This window comes from Cyprinodon tularosa, unplaced genomic scaffold (genome assembly GCF_016077235.1).
Source record: "Cyprinodon tularosa strain WSP-4 unplaced genomic scaffold, ASM1607723v1 ctg22, whole genome shotgun sequence".
Taxonomy (NCBI): domain Eukaryota; kingdom Metazoa; phylum Chordata; class Actinopteri; order Cyprinodontiformes; family Cyprinodontidae; genus Cyprinodon; species Cyprinodon tularosa.
Window position 1 is genome coordinate 2,374,102 of NW_024038821.1, and position 19,979 is coordinate 2,394,080.

The 19,979-nt window shown below is 37.5% G+C and overlaps 1 protein-coding gene across 4 annotated transcripts in view; it reads left to right on the top strand.

The window, feature by feature from the left end:
- The window catches only part of LOC119784187 (1-phosphatidylinositol 4,5-bisphosphate phosphodiesterase beta-4-like), a 90,676-nt gene that overhangs the window by 53,904 nt on the left and 16,793 nt on the right, over positions 1–19,979 (top strand). For 2 of the 4 annotated variants that reach the window (XM_038286133.1, XM_038286135.1), the window contains exons 4-22: positions 81–178; positions 5,591–5,671; positions 6,322–6,381; positions 9,037–9,180; positions 11,998–12,077; positions 12,239–12,292; positions 13,425–13,506; positions 13,595–13,695; positions 14,124–14,181; positions 15,012–15,120; positions 15,488–15,698; positions 16,112–16,205; positions 16,983–17,062; positions 17,149–17,233; positions 17,307–17,433; positions 17,525–17,620; positions 18,341–18,489; positions 19,516–19,602; positions 19,694–19,838. In XM_038286133.1, the coding sequence (XP_038142061.1) occupies positions 95–178; positions 5,591–5,671; positions 6,322–6,381; positions 9,037–9,180; positions 11,998–12,077; positions 12,239–12,292; positions 13,425–13,506; positions 13,595–13,695; positions 14,124–14,181; positions 15,012–15,120; positions 15,488–15,698; positions 16,112–16,205; positions 16,983–17,062; positions 17,149–17,233; positions 17,307–17,433; positions 17,525–17,620; positions 18,341–18,489; positions 19,516–19,602; positions 19,694–19,838 (1,927 nt within the window). In that variant the 5' untranslated portion in view covers positions 81–94. The remainder of the gene's footprint in view (positions 1–80; positions 179–5,590; positions 5,672–6,321; positions 6,382–9,036; positions 9,181–11,997; positions 12,078–12,238; positions 12,293–13,424; positions 13,507–13,594; positions 13,696–14,123; positions 14,182–15,011; positions 15,121–15,487; positions 15,699–16,111; positions 16,206–16,982; positions 17,063–17,148; positions 17,234–17,306; positions 17,434–17,524; positions 17,621–18,340; positions 18,490–19,515; positions 19,603–19,693; positions 19,839–19,979) is intronic. The other 2 variants (XM_038286134.1, XM_038286136.1) reach the window with 1 other exon arrangement.

Sequence of the window (19,979 nt, forward strand, 5' to 3'; positions counted from 1 at the left end):
TCGATCAAAGAGCAAAGTAGAGTTTACTGATCCTATGTTTCTGGATTAACCTTTTCTTTTTGCCTTTATTTGTGTTTCAGGGTTGTGAGCAGCCATGACGAAGTCGTATGAGTTCAACTGGCAGAAGCACCTGCCTGAGTTCATGCAAGAAGGCGCTTCCTTCGACAGGTTTGATGAGGTAAACTGCCCCTCTGCTATCAGGGGAAACTGTTTAATAAAATGAAACTTATTTATTGTGATGTGATAAATTGTTTAGTCTGTGTCACATTATTAGAGTTTAATTATTTATAATTCAGGGTTTTAAGTTTCCTCATCATGCGTTGATACCCCACCCCACTGAACTTTGTGACATTACAATAGATTTAAAATTACTCCATTTTGCCTCAAATTTGATGAACCTAATGAGGACACTTAGGTAGGACATTAACAGGCAAGGCAAAGTGTGTCACCCAGATGCATCAAAGACGTGTGTATAGCCCTGTGTGCACCAGGGAATCCCCTCAGTACTCTCTATCCACACAGCTGTCAGAGAGGTGAGGAGGATCCCTCTTAGAGTACAGTGGAAATCATCAAAGAGGGCACGGAGAGCAATGATCGAATCCAGTCATGTCAAGGAGAGCAATTAAAATTGGGCCGCCATGCTTTTGATGAAAGTCCTCAATGTGCCGCTGCTGTGAACTTTGAGCCAAGCAGAGGCAGAGCATGGTGAGAGCTGGCCTAAATGTTAATAAGGACGACTTTCCATCTTACCTCCTCTTTTTTTACTTTGGGACTAATTATGATCTAAAGTATAAATATTTATATCTATAGACTGCTATTTGGATATTTGAACTTTGTAAAGCCTGCTTTGTACCTTTGACATTCCCAGCTAAAACCTGTCTGAGAGAGATTTGGAGGTAGATAACACGCACAGGTTTAAGTGCCTTGTTAAAATGAAGGAAAACATTTAGACATAAATAAAGTTATATTACTGTCATAAAGTTTCTGTCTACCCGAACATTACATGTTCTGAAGTACAATGGGAAGGTTTAAAATGGGTTATAGATCTGCAATAATTTCAATACATTGTCCATATGATAGACTTATTTTTTTTCTTCCTGACAAACCACAGCAATGGGAAGGGAAGGTTAAAGGGATGCAGTGTAAAAATGATCCTGCAAGGAGCCAATGGGCTTCTTGCTCTGTGGATTTCTTTCATCATCTCCCTCATAGGAAATCAATCAGTCAAGATGTGACTGGTGTTTGGTTTCTAAAGGACCCCACAGAATCAAATTGGCAGCTTCTGACGGCAGAGTGTTTCGGGTCAGAACTGCAGAACACTAAAAAGCTTATAAACATGGCTTTTACCAACATGTTATTTACCAGAGTAGAAGCAAATGTTACTCACAGGGTGACACTCTTCTCAATGGTGTTGACCTCAGGCTTTTCAACTACATTGTGCTTTGTGCATTTAGAGGAATACCTTGAAGGTTTGACATTTGTTCGCATCAAAATGCAAACCTCAGTGCATTATATTTGGGTTTTATGCATTGGTTCAGTGCAAAGCGTTGTATATTGGTGTAAGGTAAAAAAAAAACACTTAATTTACACCAATATACAAATCTATGTACTTTGAACATTCATCCATCCATCCATCCATCCATCATCTGACACGCTTCTCCCAATTGGGGTCGCAAGGGGTGCTGGTGCCTATCTCCAGCTGTCAATGGGCGAGAGGCGGAGTACACCCTGGACAGGTCGCCATTCCATCGCAGGTACTTTAAACATTGTAGACTTTATATACTTAATATGAAATTCAAATGTCAATATGAACTCAGCCACCGATCATCAATGTCTCTAAATTAATCCTATCAATAAGTAAGCAAAGTCCACCTTTGTATAATCTTAGTTATGTCTGGGTGATATAGCCAAAAATTGCATCACAATTTATGTCTTCATTTTTATGGATGTGATATGAGTAATATAAAGCCCACACAGGATACCTGTACAACCCTCTCAGCATTATTGTGTTGATTCTATGGAATTCCTGAAGCTGAAACCTGACTCAACCCCCTCTGAAACTCAGGTTTCAGCTCTCAGAAATCCAGCACGATCGAGCGATAGAGTTGATTCCTTCCCGCTATCATAATCCTCATCGCCATGCAGGGGACCAAGACATCCTGTCTCGCCTGGTCAGCAAGGCCAACAATGCCCCTAACGACTCATCTTTCAGAGGCATAGACGAGTATTGGGTATTGCAGGCTAACAAAGATCTCTACAACTCCCCATTTAAGGGGTTCAGGTTCAATTTGCATGTTTTTGTAGCCAAAACAAGGCTTTGTTGTGCTACTCTATAAAGCTTCCTGGAGTGGAAGCGAAACATCGTCAAACTTAGAAAACGAAGTCCAGTGGTTTGTCTTTTAACTTTTTTGGAATGACTATGACCTGGATGACTGAGAATCTTCACAAACTAAGAGAACATCGTGGTGAACGGACATCATCACAGAGACGAAAGGAACACAGCATACAACGTTAAGACAGATTGTAAAACCACATCTAAAGCTTTGAACCCCTTAAAGGACTGTTCATTGTCTCAAAACGGAAAGACGGTGGCAGAGCTGCAAACCTACCAAGACAAGGCTATCCATCTATACTGAGAATCTGAGGAAGAAGTTTGAGAAGAGAAGAGGCTCTAGAAAAACACACCTTTATAATAGTAAGTTGGTGGCAGCTTCATGGTGTGCAGACGTTTTCCTGTAGCAGGGATGGGGAACCTAGTCAGAACTGATGTGAGAATGGGGAGAGCTAAATACAGGATGAATCTATCAAGTGTGAACTCAGGGGAACTAAATACAAATGTATGTAAGACTTTTTATATTTTTCTTAAAAAGCAGTGAGACTTTTCCCTCCATCTCATCATTATTCACTACTTTGTGCCAATCTGTTTCATGCAATCATTTCTACATCCACTGATGTTTGTTTTCAAGGAGATTTATAAAGGGAATGATTATTTCTCCAAGGCACTGGAGTAAGTTATAATGTTTGTCTGATGTTTTATTTTGAATGTATGTAGTTTAATGTAAGCATACATACATTGATATGGCATGATGAATGGGAAGGACAAATGTCCAGGTCAAGCCAGAATCCGTCCAATGAAAGTTAGGCCCTTTATATTCGATTTCTTTACCATTATATACCCCCCCCCCCCCCCCCCCCCCACCCTGACTACTTTGTAAAATGAAGTCCCTGTCAGCCTGAATTTATATAAAAGAGAGTGAAAGCTTTTAGCTGCTCTCTCAGAGGCCTCGCTGTTTCTTAGATAGAAAATGGATTTTCTTCATTTTCTACTGGTTTTAGATTACAGGCCTTAGCCCAACATTTTCCTATTTGTGGCTGTGTCTCTAATGGCAGAATCCCACAAAGATGCATTAGGTAGATGTGCATGTGTCTGACTCAGAGTGTGTAATATTGTTCTCAATTTCTAATATTAGAATAAGAGCGACCCCTCAGCATCAACCCCTTTCCATTCTCTTCCCTTTTAAATGTTTTGGCCATCTCAGTGTTTAATACTCTGTCTGCCCAGTCAAAGTTATTTAGTTGGTATTCAAGTTCAATTGGTTTATTACTAATAACATCTGGACAGACCTTGTTGACCATTGTGTAGATGTGCATAGTCCGGTTTTACTTCCTTTATGTAAAGCTGAGCACTATCCTTATAACAGGTGGTTACATTCACATACCTCTCTTACTTTATAATAGATTTAATTCAGATTACAATATACAGGTGCTGGTCATAAAATTAGAATATCATGAAAAAGTAGATTGATTTCAGTAATTCCATTTAAAAAGTGAAACTTGTATATTATATTCATACATTACATACAAACTCATATATTTCAGATGTTTATTTTGTTTAATTTTGATGATTACAAATGACAACAAATGAAAATCTCAAATTCATCATATCAGAAAATTAGAATATTGTGAAAAGGTTCAAAATTGATGGCCCCTGGTGCCACACTCTAATCAGCTAATTAACTCAAACCACCTGCAAAAGCCTTTAAATGGTCTTTCAGTCTAGTTCTATAGGCTACACAATCATGGGGAAGACTGCTGACTTGACAGTTGTCCAAAAGACGACCATCGACACCTTGCACAAGGAGGGCAAGACACAAAAGGTCATCGCTAAAGAGGCTGGCTGTTCACAGAGCTCAGTGTCCAAGCACATTAATAGAGAGGCGAAGGGAAGGAAAAGATGGGGTCGAAAAAAGTGTACAAGCAAGAGAGATAACCGCACCCTGGAGAGGATTGTGAAACAAAACCCATTCAAAAATGTGGGGGAGATTCACAAAGAGTGGACTGCAGCTGGAGTGAGTGCTTCAAGAACCACCACACACAGACGTATGAAAGACATGGGTTTCTGCTGTCGCATTCCTTGTGTCAAGCCACTCTTGAACCACAGACAGCGTCAGAAGGGTCTTGCCTGGGCTAAAGAGAAACAAGACTGGACTGCTGGTGAGTGGTCCAAAGTCATGTTCTCTGATGAAAGTAAATTTTGCATTTCCTTTGGAAATCAAGGTCCCAGAGTCTGGAGGAAAAGAAGAGAGGCACTTCATCCACGTTGCTTGAAGTCCAGTGTAAAGTTTCCACAGTCAGTGATGGTTTGGGGTGCCATGTCATCTGCTGGTGTTGGTCCATTGTGTTTTCTGAGGTCCAGGGTCAACGCAGCCACATACCAGGAAGTTTTAGAGCACTTCATGCTTCCTGCAGCTGACCAACTTTTTGGAGATGCAGATTTCATTTTCCAACAGGACTTGGCACCTGCACACAGTGCCAAAGCTACCAGTACCTGGTTGAAGGACCATGGTATCCCTGTTCTTAATTGGCCAGCAAACTCTCCTGACCTTAACCCCATAGAAAATCTATGGGGTATTGTGAAGAAGAAGATGCAATACACCAGACCCAACAATTCAGAAGAGCTAAAAGCCACTATTAGAGCAACCTGGGCTATCATAACACCTGAGCAGTGCCACAGACTGATCGACTCCATGCCACGCCGCATTGCTGCAGTAATACAGGCCAAAGGAGGCCCAACTAAATACTGAGTGCTGTACATGCTCATACTTTTCATGTTCATACTTTTCAGTTGGCCAACATTTCTATAAATCCTTTGTTTTTATTGGTCTTCAGTAATATTCTAATTTTCTGATATGATGAATTTGAGATTTTCATTTGTTGTCATTTGTAATCATCAAAATTAAACAAAATAAACATCTGAAATATATGAGTTTGTATGTAATGTATGAATATAATATACAAGTTTCACTTTTTAAATGGAATTACTGAAATCAATCTACTTTTTCATGATATTCTAATTTTATGACCAGCACCTCTATGTGTGCATATGGTTGTAGTGCATTACTTTGGGATTGTAGCTTTCCACCCATGCGTGTAAGACTCTCAGCAGGTTGAATTGTTTCATAGTGCGTATTAAAACTCCATCCACTCGTCTGATTGCATAATCCCTGCAGGTTGTATAATGTGAGGCTGCATGAATGAAACACTTTGATCAATGAAGTCTGTCTGATAAAGATGCAATTCTCATTTTCAGGACCCATACATCTTTGAGCCCAACTGTCAGATGAAAGTGGACGAATATGGCTTCTTTATTACATGGAAGAGTGAGGGAAAGGTACGGTCTCACTCTAATCCGTCTTTCAACTATGATCGTTTATGTCAGGGAGTTCGCAGAGGCTCAGTCCTCTTTTATAATCTTGTTATATTATTTTTAAAGGGATGATCCACCTTCCTTAAAAACATTATGACAAACTTGGAAAAGCCAGTGTAGTGCAAAAAGTTAAGACTTCTACTAGTGAGATCAGTTTTACATGTTACAATATACAGCTTTAGGCAAAAAAAAAACAAAAAAACTAACCATACATTCTTATATTTACTACAAACATTTACTTCCAAATCTTACGCAGTCCTCTATATTCAGTGACGAACAAACATTCTTTTATAATCAAAAGGTAAATTTTCTGCTTGTTATTATCTGAAAGATTTTTCTGTTGTAGAAAAAGTGGCCTTGTATTTTTCATTGTGGCTGGTGAACATAAAAAATAGAAAGCAGCCTACACTACTTTGGGTGTTGTTTTCTAAACAATGGTTTGTCCCTCAGTCTGGAAAAATAATTAAAAACAACATGTATTTATTTTAGATTCATATAACAACAGTGTGATGCTTATAGGTTGGGTTTCTTGATTTTTATCTATTAATCATGTCTTTTAACTATTCGGTATTAAATGTATTCTTCCATCCTCCTACCAAACATTTCTCCCACAGGAGGGCCAGGTTCTTGAGTGTTCTCTTATCAACAGTATCCGTGTCGGTGCAGTCCCCAAGGTGAGACCTTTTTTGGAAAGACAATCTTCTCACTTCTGCTTTCACTAGAATTTACACTCTCATCCCACAACACAGGCTTGTGTTCTCGCTCTGACACTCCTGGTCTGAAAAACAAATCTGGAGAGACTGCTTTATCAGGAACATTATTCCTGCATAAAATTAGCCAAAGCTTCAGTGGCGTATATTTGTACCGTGTAACAGTTGACCTTAGATTCCCTATTGACTTTAACTTACAAAGAGCAGTAAAACAACATGAGCAGCAAATATTTAACACCTCAATATTTACACAACCTTGGTTGAGTTCAACCACAGGATACATTTGATGGTGTTTTTTTTGGTGTTTTTTCAACTTGCAGAAAGAGAGAAAAAAAAAGGATTGTGCCGGTGAAATAATAAGCTGTTTGAGAAGCTTTGGGTTAAGGAGTTCACTAGGCAGAATCAACAGCTCAAAAGGATGTTCTGTCTCTGCCAGAGAAGAACAAGAAAACATCCTTAGCCTGTAATATGGAGGTGATCCTGAAATAGCAGGCGACTGACCAGGAGGTTATTTTTTCACTGCATCTGGCAACCAATAAGAGACTCAGACACACAAACAAACCTTAGGGTCTCCCTGTATAGTAAACATTGATTCATTTGCTGCAATATTGACACCGACTCATTATAATGTATTATTTGACTCAATGCCAACTGTATGAATAATTGAAGCTGTTATTAGAATCCCCGTGGGTAGAGTAGAGGTAAGGTTCTAGATCTAGCTCTATTTACAAATACATCAAGCAGCTGAAAGTCTGCAAAAGGACGGGGTAGAAGTGCTCTACACGTGACAAATAATGTGTTGTTTTTCTCATGTTGACCTGTTTGTTTGGGCCACCGCTAATGTGCGTGTTTGAGGACACGTATACAGACGCTGCGGCTTGATAGCAGCTCCCCGTGTTTGTTCAACCACGGCACACTGTTTTTGTAAGTGGCAGGAAGGCAATAGCAGGGCTTCTCCACAAAGGATTACACAGCTGTTCCAAATAATTCAATGAGGAGGAGAAGATGGATGAGATAGCCGAGATAGATTCTAAAAGCTGCAACGCCTGTTGCTGTTAACTCAATCATACAAGTACACATTTGTTCCTCCTGCGGTGATGAAGCTGATGTCTGATTAAAACCATGAGAGGGAGACGTGACGCTGGGATTTTTCTCCTCTTTCTTGTATAGATTTTCACTCCACTGGTTAGACATGCAGCATCACTCAGCAGTTTATATACTCTCCTCATTTAGCAGTTTAAATAGATGTGAGCTGTTTAGTTTATCAGAATTTGATTATCAAAAGACGTACAGAAAATATTTTTAAACAGAATTGACTGCCAAGGTTTGAATTTAATGCAGATTTTCCTCTGATTTACTCAGATTAAAGACACAGCTGCTCCAAGCATGTTCCTTTGCTTGGTGCAGAGACACCACATGCCATCCTATATATCTCCAGCCGGATAATATTATTTTCAGGAAATATCTCTAAAACTTGCAAAGTGTTGAAGTTAGGATCATTACAGAAACTGGATCGTATCCCTTCCAAAAACAGTTTGGTTTTTAGGAATCATTGCCCTGATAGAAATAGAAATTTGAGGCTCCTCCCATTTTTCACTCATTCATCTGCTACAGTGCATCATCACTGCTGCCACAAAAACAGCAGCTCATCATGAAGCTACCAACACCATGTTCTAAGGTGTTTAAACAGATCTTAAATTAAATCCTCACATTGATGCCTCCTAACATACTTTTTATATAACGACTGAAGCTTGGCTGTTCCTTAGATTTTTCCTTCTTGCCAAATTGATTTCATCACCACTTGTTAAAGCTTGAATATAGCTCAGTTTTTCTACAGAAAAATATTTAAAATACATGAAAACTGACTTGGGAAGGCATCGTTTGGACGAACATCATAACTATGAAATGACCCTGATGAAAATAAACGGATCGTATGTTAGAGCCAAATCTGTGCCAGGAAATCAGTTCCCCATCAGATTACTGGCCCAACGTTCAGACAGGATTATTACAGAAACTTTATGAATGTAACAGGAAGTCTCAATATTTATCTAAACAATAGCTAAAGTTAACGTATATAGTTAAGTCTTGGGCATTTTTCAAAACTATCAAACTTAAATTCTTAACTATTGTATTTAGTGCAACCATCAACTCCAATCCGGGAAGAGAATATGTCAAAGTTGTCGTTAAAAGGCCACAATTAATATAAAATTCATGCTTAATATGATGAGGGTATGTGAACCTTTGAGCAGCACCTAAATAATGTAACGCAGAGAAGAAGCTATTATTAAGAATAAACACCTATTAAAGGCGTGTGAGAGCGTGCACGAGCTCATTTCTCCTCGTGCACACTCTGTTTAAAAGTTGCTTTTTGTATCACTCATTCAAGCTTACTTTCCAAAAGAAGATTTGCGATTTTTCCACTATGTCAGACTCACCACCAGTAAGTGAAACTGGGGACTATCATGTGGGACGGCCTTACGTTAATATATCACCAGAATGATCGACAGTTAGGAGGACCACTTATTTTGATGAACATCCTCCATCTTATTTTAACCTCCTTTAATCTTATTTTCGTGTAATCACCTGCTTTCAGTTTAATGATGCCTCCTTATTTTTCAGGACCCAAAGATCTTGTCCTCATTCGAGGCCATTGGAAAGACAGAGGCAGACTTGGAGGGATGCATCATCTGTATTTGCAGTGGCACTGACCTGGTGAACCTCAGCTTCATGTTCATGGTGGCAGAGAGCCCCGACACAGCCAGGGTGAATATAGTCATGCACCTCTGCAGTTCTCATTGCCATTAAGACCTGTGTGTTTGCAACCCAACTACTCTGCATTATTTGACACTTTTGTTTCATCTTGCAAAAAATTAGAGGTCTATAATCACGAAACATATTGCAAAAACAAAAAATACAAAACATCCTAAAGGCTTTTTAGTAGCTGGAGTGAAGTCAAAATTAATTCAATAATATACTGCATATAAAGGCTAGAATACCGCCCACACAGAGTAACTGTTTGATTAAGAATGAAAGGAAAGAAAAAGCAGAATGAAGTACATGCCCTCTCCTACACACAGCCTTGAGTCAGTCTGGTAAATAGAAGCATATGAATGTCTCTGTGTTTCTGTAGAGACAATGCTGCTTTACTGCTTCTACTGTAGTTACTGTGCCTTTTTAATCTTCATGTAAGCGCAAGAAAACTTTGAAACGGCAACATGAGCTTCAGTCAGGTGCCATATTTGTATTTTGAGTTTTTAATCTGCTTCTTTCCTTTTATTTTTTTAAACCAGTTTATTTAGTATTATTATTATAGCATAGCATTATATTATTTGATTTTGGCGCGTAAGAAAAAATAAATAAAAGAGCAAATATTTTAGAAGGGATTAACTGATTAGGCTGGTGTTGTTCTTTTGTGGTCTGGTATGATAAAATCTAAATTCGACTGGTTCTGATGTTTGTTTTCTATGGGCTGCAACTGAGGAAAAAGGTCAATGTGCTGCAGGTTACTTCATAGACAAAGTGGTTTTAAATCTACCACAAAAAACAGATGCGCTAAAGCATAATCTGAACTTTGGTCGACTCTCTTAAACACCATGTATTTGTGCAGGAAATCTTATCTATATTTAATATCAGCATCATATATATATGTATATATATGTGTATATATATATATATAAAATTATATATCTATATAGTGCTTCATTAAATTAGTAATATCATGATAAAAAGTAGATTTTATTTATAATATCATTTAAAAGTGAAACTTATTATATATATATTATAATTACATACAACAGATGCTCCTATATTTTATTTCAGATGTTTTTTTTTTAAATTGGATTGAGGGTTGGTCTAAACACAACAAAGGAAAATCTGCAATGACATGCCTATCAGAAAAATATAGTTTATTGTGAAAAAAACAGGAAAAATAAGCCACCTGTTGCCACATCTATAGTAATATGAACCCAACCCACCTGCAAAGGGCTTTTAAACTTGTCTTTGATCTTAGTTTATTCCTATAGTGCCCACCAAGTCAATGGAAGATTCTTAGAGGGTGAATGCATTTGTACTCAGAAAAGTTTCATAATACCGCAACAATCAGACAAATTCATTACACACATTAGGCCAAGAACAGATTAAAGACCAACCTAAAAAACTTTGGGTTTTGTTCTGTTTCCACAGAATTTTTCTCAGCTTGTAACAAGCTCAACAAAAAAGTGCCTGAGAAAAAAGTCTTTTTGTGGTCAGATAAAATAGGTTTCAGACATGAGACGGATAATGCAACCTGGAGAAAGCATTGTGAATACGAAAACCTCTTCAAAAATCATGGGGGAGAACAAGAGGGACTGCCGTCATTTGTAATGCAAATTCAAAAAAAAATACTCTCATCAGAAAAGTTCTTAAAACAAAGGGTTTGCTGCTTCAGCGATGCTTGTTGTAAGCCTACCTGACACCACTATGAACATACCATCAGACTATCGACTTTTAAACAGAAACTGGACTTGTACTGTTTCTGTGAAGTTGGTCCTATAAGGTTTCAATATCTCTTCTTTTTTAATGTTATACATTTTATTTTTCCTTTGGAACTGTCAATGAATTCCCCAAATTGGAATGAAAAAAGATGGTCTTCGTCCAAGTTGCTTGAAGGTCAAGTGAAAAGATTCCCAAATGTTGTGATTGGTTTTCAGGATGCCATGTCATCTGTGGTGTCTGTCCATTGTGTTTTCTGAGTCAGGTCATACGCAGCCACATCAGGAAGTTTATAGAGCACTTCATGTCTCTGCAGCTGACCAACTTTTTGGAGATGCAGATTTCATTTTCCAACAGGACTTGGCACCTGCACACAGTGCCAAAGCTACCAGTACCTGGTTGAAGGACCATGGTATATCCCTGTTCTTAATTGGCCAGCAAACTCTCCTGACCTTAACCCCATAGAAAATCTATGGGGTATTGTGAAGAAGAAGATGCAATACACCAGACCCCAACAACTTCAGAAGAGCTAAAAAGCCACTATTAGAGCAACCTGGGCTATCATAACACCTGAGCAGTGCCACAGACTGATCGACTCCATGCCACGCCGCATTGCTGCAGTAATACAGGCCAAAGGAGGCCCAACTAAATACTGAGTGCTGTACATGCTCATACTTTTCTTGTTCATACTTTTCAGTTGGCCAACATTTCTATAAATCCTTTCTTTTTATTGGTCTTCAGTAATATTCTAATTTTCTGATATGATGAATTTGAGATTTTCATTTGTTGTCATTTGTAATCATCAAAATTAAACAAAATAAACATCTGAAATATATGAGTTTGTATGTAATGTATGAATATAATATACAAGTTTCACTTTTTAAATGGAATTACTGAAATCAATCTACTTTTTCATGATATTCTAATTTTATGACCAGCACCTGTATATATCTATATATATACATACATGTATATGTATATATATATATATATATATATATATATATATATATATATATATATATATATATATATATATATATATATATACACGGGAGCATGATGCTCCCGTGTACTATTTTATATATTTCAGCTTGTTTTTTTTTGCAGAAATGGATTGAGGGGTTGCGGTCGGTGATCCACAACTTTAAGGCCAACAACGTGTGTCCAATGACATGCCTCAAGAAACAGTAAGTATAGTTTTGCTGTTTCTTCAGCCTAAAAACACAGAGAAAACAAAGCAAACTCTTTGACCCACAGTCTTATAGAATATGACCCACCTGCGAGGTCTGCGTGCAGTGTCTTTCTAACCTTGTCTTTGATTTTCTGTGTTTTTAATTTGCTTCTTTAGTTGGATGAGGATGTGTTTCCTGACCAACGTAAATGGAAAGATTCCTGTTAGAGGGTAAGAATGCATTTTGTACTTTTCAGAAAATGTTTTATAATACCTTGCAAATCTTTAATCTCAAGTTTATTTATTTTTTCATTCATATTATTTTTTTTTATATCTTATTTTTTACATTCACATTACTGCCTTGAAGCTTAATTTTTTTTTTCTTAGATTTTTGTTTTATTATAGACCAACACATAAACCAACACTTTGTGTTGTGTTACCATGTGTTGCACAAAGTGCAGTAACACTTTGTGTTGCTGCAGCTTTGGTGAAACAAGCTCAACAAAAAATGTGCCTTCTGAGAAAACTAGTCTTTTTCAGTCGGTTTAATTATCATGGGTAGATTTAATCAGGCTTTCATTGGGAATCTCCTGTGTTATCTGTTGGTATAATTGTCTAACATTGGAAGATAAAAACAGTGTTGAATGACGTTTTTAAAATCTGTTCTAAAATCATTGGAGTGAACCAGAGGGACCTGCCTTCATTTTGTAATGAACAAATTGCAAAAAAAAAAAAAGTGATCTTCTCTTCATCAGAAAATGTTCTTAAAAATAATGGATCTTTGTTGCCTTCAGGATGCTGCTATGTAATGCCTCGCCGTAAAACAAACCACTATGCAAATTTTTTATACCATCAGCTATTCGACTTTTAAATTCTTTAAAGATAACTGTGTTACCTTTTTACTGTCTTTCTGTGTTTTTATTTTATTAATGTTGGTCCTTAAGCTTCCTGTTTCAACTATCTCATTTCTTCTTTTAATGTTATTACATGTTTATTTTTGTTCGTTTTTCTCGTGTACTGCTCAAATGAATTACCCCCAGTGGAATGAATAAACTGGTCTTAGTCTAAGTATTGCAAAGTGTTAAAGTTGAGCAAAAGAGATTCAACTGTTGTGATTGTTTTTCAAAAGAAATGTCCAAAACTTTGTGCGCATATATGTGCATACATTTCCAATTTAGTTGTACTATCTGAGCAGAATATCCTCTTCCCCGTGTCTGGCCAAACAGAAATTTTATTCTATACTTTTATTTTACTTCAATAAAACGTCTAACTCTATATCTCCTGTCAAATGATTCCACAGCTACACTTTACTAATGACTAATCTCTGTTCTCCTACATTTTTGTTTTCTTATCTTCTTTTTAGCATTACGAGAACATTTGCATCAGGGAAGACCGAGAAGGGGATCTTTCAGGCTCTGAAGGATCTAGGTCTTCCCAGTGGAAAGGTAACAGTTAGAGTCAGATGCTTTAGATTTAATCACTTGTTGCACAATGATTCTCAAAGTTGAAAGGGGATTCTGTATATCGCTGCAGAATGATGAGATTGAACCCACAGACTTCACCTTTGACATTTTCTACGCACTGACCCAGAAGATCTGCCCTCGCACAGATATAGAGGAGCTCTTCAAGAAAATGTAAGCTCTTTTATTTCACACCAGTGTGCATGCTGCTTTGTGTATCTGCTTTAGTCATTGGTTTTGAACACAATAAAGAATATAGCCAATCAGAAGAAGACCTGTTGTTAACTTTTTTAAACAATATGATCTGTAAAATAAAAAAAAAACTGTTAGAATGGATTGGATCCAATTGGTTTAAATGTTTCTGCTCCTGCTACACTAACTACGCCTGGACAGCCTAACCTGCTTTCAGTTTGGCATAATTTCTATTAGGATCAACCTAATGAAAACAGTCAGACAAAAAAAAAAAAAAAAATAGAAAACTGTTTAACAGACCAAAAGTGGAAGACTTTCTCATTTTAACCGACTGTGTGAATGAGTGTGTGGATGTCCGTTTTTAAAGAATTATAACAATATCTTTCTCTTTTCCAATAATTCCTTTGCAGCAATGGAAACAAAACAGATTATTTAACTGTAGACCAGTTAGTCAGCTTTCTGAATGAAGTAAGCTGTTTATCATTCATTAACTTCTCTGTGTATTTGGCTTCAGCCAGCCCCTCTCTGCAGCCCCCCTCCCTTCTCCACCCTTCCTGCTGTGGGTAGAAGTTGCCTTTCACCCTGTCGCCCATCGTTAGAACCAAATTAAGCGAAATTCGGTTAGCCTGGAAGGGCAACTTCCACCAGCTACAATACTCTGCATGCACTCCTCTCATCCCGTCCCCCCCTTTTCTCCCCTAGCAAGATTTGCCTCCCATTGTCTGATTGGTGTTGTCATGACAACAGGAGGAGAGAGGTTTCCATCCTGTTGCGTCCGGCTTGGTTCATCTCGTTTCCTGCTGTGCGTCTCCTGTGCTTGGCTGAATACCTGCTCATTGCATCTGCTGTCCAGTCCCTTCTGTGCTGCTTCATGCTCTGGACTCAGCTGGATTAATTCCCACTTTGGCTATAAGAATGCTCTCTGCACTGTAATGTCTTATTAGAGCTGCTTTCTACCCTTAGAGCACATATGAATGCCTTGTTTTGAATCATCATTTTAACTCTGCACTTCTTGGATTTGTAGTGATTTGTTTTGACTTGAAATAATCTAGAATATAATAATAGAGTTCATACTTATATTTCAATTAGGAATTTATTTATCTCTTTTCTACAATTTAAACAACATTTACCCTAAAAAGTAAATCATTTTCACTTTAGCCTGAATGTTACTAAAAGTTGACAAGAATGGTAAATTAAAGGATCATCATGAAGTATTTATATTAGATCTGATTTTGGTTGGCAAGGTCTGTACGTTGTGTCCAAATCATGTACACCTGTGCTTGTGTGTCACTCTGCAGAACCAACGGGACCCAAGGTTAAATGAGATTCTTTTTCCGTTCTATGACCCAAAAAGAGCCATGCAGATTATCGATAAATATGAAAGGGATGATGAGCTGAAGAAAAAAGGTACAATAATGAAAACAGGAGGTAGATACTTTTTTTCTTTGCCTCTGCTGCCATCTGCTTGTGCAACCTTGAAGGTACAAAAAGTCAGACCAGATAATGACTTTAATAGTTATTTACTGAACTGAGGCTTTGGTTTAATTTATCTTATGGTAACAGCTATACTGGCAACACTCAGTTATTTGCCACATATTGATGATAAACTGGAGATTCCAGTCCTCAGGCTAAGCTGTGCATCTATAATTCTTTCTTCTGAAATAAATACATTGTTGTTATTTTTTTTTGTTGTTGTTACTGCTTTAAGTCTCCTTCCCAGTATTAATATATTGTTCCCACCAAATTTCATCTCCCTCTCGTCTTCTTCCTTCAGGCCACATGTCAAGTGACGGGTTCTGTCGGTACCTAATGTCAGATGAAAATGCTCCAGTGTTCCTGGACAGGCTAGAGCTGTACCAAGACATGGATCAGCCTTTGGCTCATTACTTTATCAGCTCCTCCCACAATACATACCTGACAGGAAGACAGTTTGGAGGGAAGTCATCGGTGGAGATGTACCGCCAGGTCCTCCTGTCTGGATGCAGGTATCTTTTAGTGGGTTGGTCTTCTCTTGCAATGAATACGGAGGCTGGGATGTTTCAGTGATTCAGTCATTTCAGAAGCAGAATTTACTCAGATTTCTGATTTGATACACTGGAAACAATTATTTTACAAACTTAAAACTATAAGAAAAATGCTACACTTTATTTTCTTCATTAATATTTTAACTTGTTGCACAAACAAGTTTTAGCTGGACCAGTACCTGCTTTACTTAAGAGATTCCTTTGAGTCAATAGTTCTGCTGGATATTCTCATGTTCCTGAATGTCTTTGACTTCACAAATAAGTCCCAGTCTTTCATCAAATAGTCCAAATAGCTACTGTTCTGTTAATATTTTGGAACTTCTCCATGTGTAATTTTTGTACTTCAGTGAGATTTCTATTTGTTTATGGACTAGATGTGTGGAGCTGGACTGCTGGGATGGCAAAGGGGAGGACCAGGAACCCATCATTACTCATGGCAAGGCCATGTGCACAGACATCCTGTTCAAGGTGAACACCCACAGCAGGGCATTACTTTCTGATATATTCAGCTGTCAGAGCTTTCTGATACTTGCTTTGAATTAAACCTTTTCTTTAATATTTTGTCACATTTGTAATTGCACCCTTAAACCTAAAAACATTTAACCATTGTGGTCCTATAATGTGCGATCAGTGAAGTGGAAAACTGCTTCCAGATTAATAGTTCTTTCCACAGAGGAAGGGGGACATCATGTGAGCACTATTTATTCAAAATATATGCATTAAATTCAGAGCCTAGACGTTAAAAAAATTTAATATCAAGATGAATTGTCATGCTTACCTTCTCTGGTTAATCCTTCTGGACAAGGCTGAATAAACTTACAAGGTTTATCTGTTTAAGCAAAAATATGCAAGTATAAACATGGGAAATCCAACCATCATAGAATTCTAGAAGAGAGAAGAGAAATTCTAGAAGAGAAATTTTGAACATTTTCTGCCGTGTCATATATGTGAAAATGTATAGTTATAGCAAACCTCACTGAACTCCAACAGATGTTTGGTCTGATTTTTTATTTTCTTCATATAAATCAGGTTTCAATGTATCATTGTGAAAAATATGTGAACAGAACCCAGGTTCTAAATGAAAATGTTTCTTTTACTAAAGTGCAAAAAGCAGAATAGAAGAGGCGTGACATACTGAAATGAGAAGGAACTTTACCTACTGTGGCAGCTTGTAACATTTTGCTGCCATCTTGTGTTCATACAGTGAAACTACATTTCTTTTCTCCTTTTTTTTTCTACACACAGGATGTCATCCAAGCGATCAGGGATACAGCGTTTGTCACATCAGATTATCCTGTTATTTTGTCTTTTGAAAATCATTGCAGGTATATTTTCAATCAATACAAACCGACATGTCAAATACATATCGATGTTCAGTTGGTTCAATGTGAATTTTTTTGTTTAACTGTAGTAAATTACAGCAATATAAGATGGCCAAGTACTGTGAGGAGACCTTTGGCGACCTCCTCCTCAGACAGCCTCTGGAGAACTACCCGGTAAAGTGTCTCTCTTTAGGATTTAAATTGCTTCTCATCGTGTATAACAACCAGCTCATAGTCATGAAAATAGAATTGTGCAATCTCTCTCTGTCTGACTTGTTTTAAGATGGATCCTGGACACCCCTTACCCTCTCCAAATGACCTGAAGAGAAAAATCCTCATCAAGAATAAACGTTTAAAACCCGAAGTTGAGCAGAGTACGTATACAGTTAAAGATATGTTTGAATTTGTCCACATGCTGTTATGTTTAGAAACTGGGATTTTGAACCCTTTGGTATTTTTCCACAGGGCAGCTTGAGGCTTTAAAAAAGCACATGGAGGCAGGCGAGACCAACACTCCTGCCATCATAATGGGAGAGGAGGTTGAGGACGATACAGAGAACGGTCAGCTGAATAGAAACTTGACTTCATCTTTGTGTTAAATGCTAAATGTTCCTAGTAAGTTAAATGCTGCAGGAGTTGAAGCCAGTCTAGTCAAGTTATTGACTACAACGTTTATCCTCTGGCCCCTTAAAGTGGCTCATCCACTGTTTTTAATGTATAAGTATGACATACAGCCAAACAACCCCAGAGTATCACTCTATCCCCACTATGCTTGACATTAAATTGGCTATTCTTAGATTTAAAAGCCTCTTCATGACTCAATAAAATGATCTGCTTGCGATTGTGCTTCGATAGGTCAATCTTTGTCTTGTCGGAGTTAAATTTAAAGCAAGTCTTTCTGTTTCAGAACATGTCAAACTTTTCTTTTTCAGCTGTGACACTGGTGCCGCAATTTATGGGAGGTTTGGGTTGATGCAAAACACAATAACCTTTAGTTTATACCTGAAATAAGAGTTTGGTTGACAAAACTGGACATTGGTGATCAAAAACCAGAAACTTGTTGATAGTTATGAAAAGCATTTAGCCCAGGAGCAGCTAGCTAAGCGGCTTGTGTCCAAGTGAAGATGTGTGTTAGTGAAGAAGGCATTCAAAGGGATATTTTAATATCCATATTCAGAGAAAAATGTCTGATATTGTGTACAAACAGGAACAGAAAAGATAACGGGTTGAAATACATTTTGAGTAAATGTAAGTAAGACAACATTTTATTTGGTGTTGAAGGGGAAAAAGATGCTGAGGAGAAGGATCTGAATTCAGAGGCTCCCAGCAGTCTGACAGAAGCCACCAGTGACAAAGAGGCAAACAGTGTTTCCCAGAGTAACACCATCAGGTCGAGGAAGGAGGAAGAGCGCAGCAACAGCATCAAAAAGGTCAGTCTGTTTAAATAACGAAACCATGAGGAACAGATTTACACAAAGAAAGCTGCTCATTCATTTCATGAATGGCTCAGCATGCTTTCTGATTAGCTTCAGTAACATACAGTGAGACAAATAAAACAGTTGGAGTATCACCAAAACACTAAATATCTGAAACGTGTTTTTTTATGATTTAACTCTCTTTATATCCGCAACAGTAGTATAGCATGTAGGCGTCTCAATATGCCTGTTCTACCAACCCAGTAAGAAAGGGCATTATTTAAAAAAAAGGATTTTTCATTTGCTTTATGACCTAGAACATTTTTGTTTTGTTTCATTTGTTTATAGACCCTAAATTTCAAGTAATTTAATATTTGATTTAAATGATCAATAAAAGGAGTAATTTTAATTGTTTGGAGGAAGATAGTTTGTCATTTTTGGTAAACAAAAAAATAAAATAAAAATTGTTGAAAACAAAATAGTTAGCTTAAAATATGAACATCAACAAACAACTATTGATTACTTGGGCTTATTGTTGTTATTTCCTGTTACTTTATAAAAAATAAGACCCCAAATCCCCCCTGAATTCTGTTTCTTCAGTTTAATTTCTTAGTTTCACATTTAGTACAGCTGAGTTTTATATTCTCAAAGGTTATGTTCATAGTTAATGGAAATCTGGCTCATGCCATATAATGTACTTTATGAAAATAAATAACTTGAGTAGAAAGTTGGAATAAGAATTTATTCGATTCGTGCCCCTGTTATCCACAGCTGTAGTTCAGCTAAATCATCCATGCAGCTGCGGCAGGACTGCAGTGTTTGTTTTAGAAAATAAATGAAACCTAAAACTACAGAACAAGTGAGACCTAACAGTTGTTGGTAATGAATGTCCTCCTAGGTCCCATCAGACAGTACCAGACAGTTAAGAATACATGTTTTAAATGATTTAGCTGCTAAACTAACTGTACGTCACAGAAAGAAAAGTAAGACCAGCCATCTTTGTAGGACTTACTGATGCTTTGGTTCTGGTTCTTTGTCCAGGTACCTGACGATGAGGTAACAGAGATTTCTGAAGCAACAGACGCCACCGATATCTCTGAGGCATCTGACCAAGACAATAACAAGAAGGCAAGTACCTGACAATGTTTCTCCTTTCTGTAGGAATTTAAAGCAAGATATATGAGAATAAATATAATAAACTTATCTCTGTCCGGTGTAGGGTGGAGAAGTGGCAGAGGACTCTGAAGAGGCTCTAATAGCTCAATATAAATATGAGTCAGCCACCACAAATATCCACCCCTATCTCTCAGCTATGGTCAACTATGCACAGCCGGTTAAGTTTCAGGGTTTCGATGTGGCAGAAGGTGAGGGTCATACTTGTCATTCTCTTCTATAGGTCAAATGTATTTGTAGTTATTCTGTACATTGTTATAGTGAGCCAAAAACAAGACAAAACAGCCATTGAGTCCAACGAAAAAAACTTTATTTAATTGTTTTCACCTGTG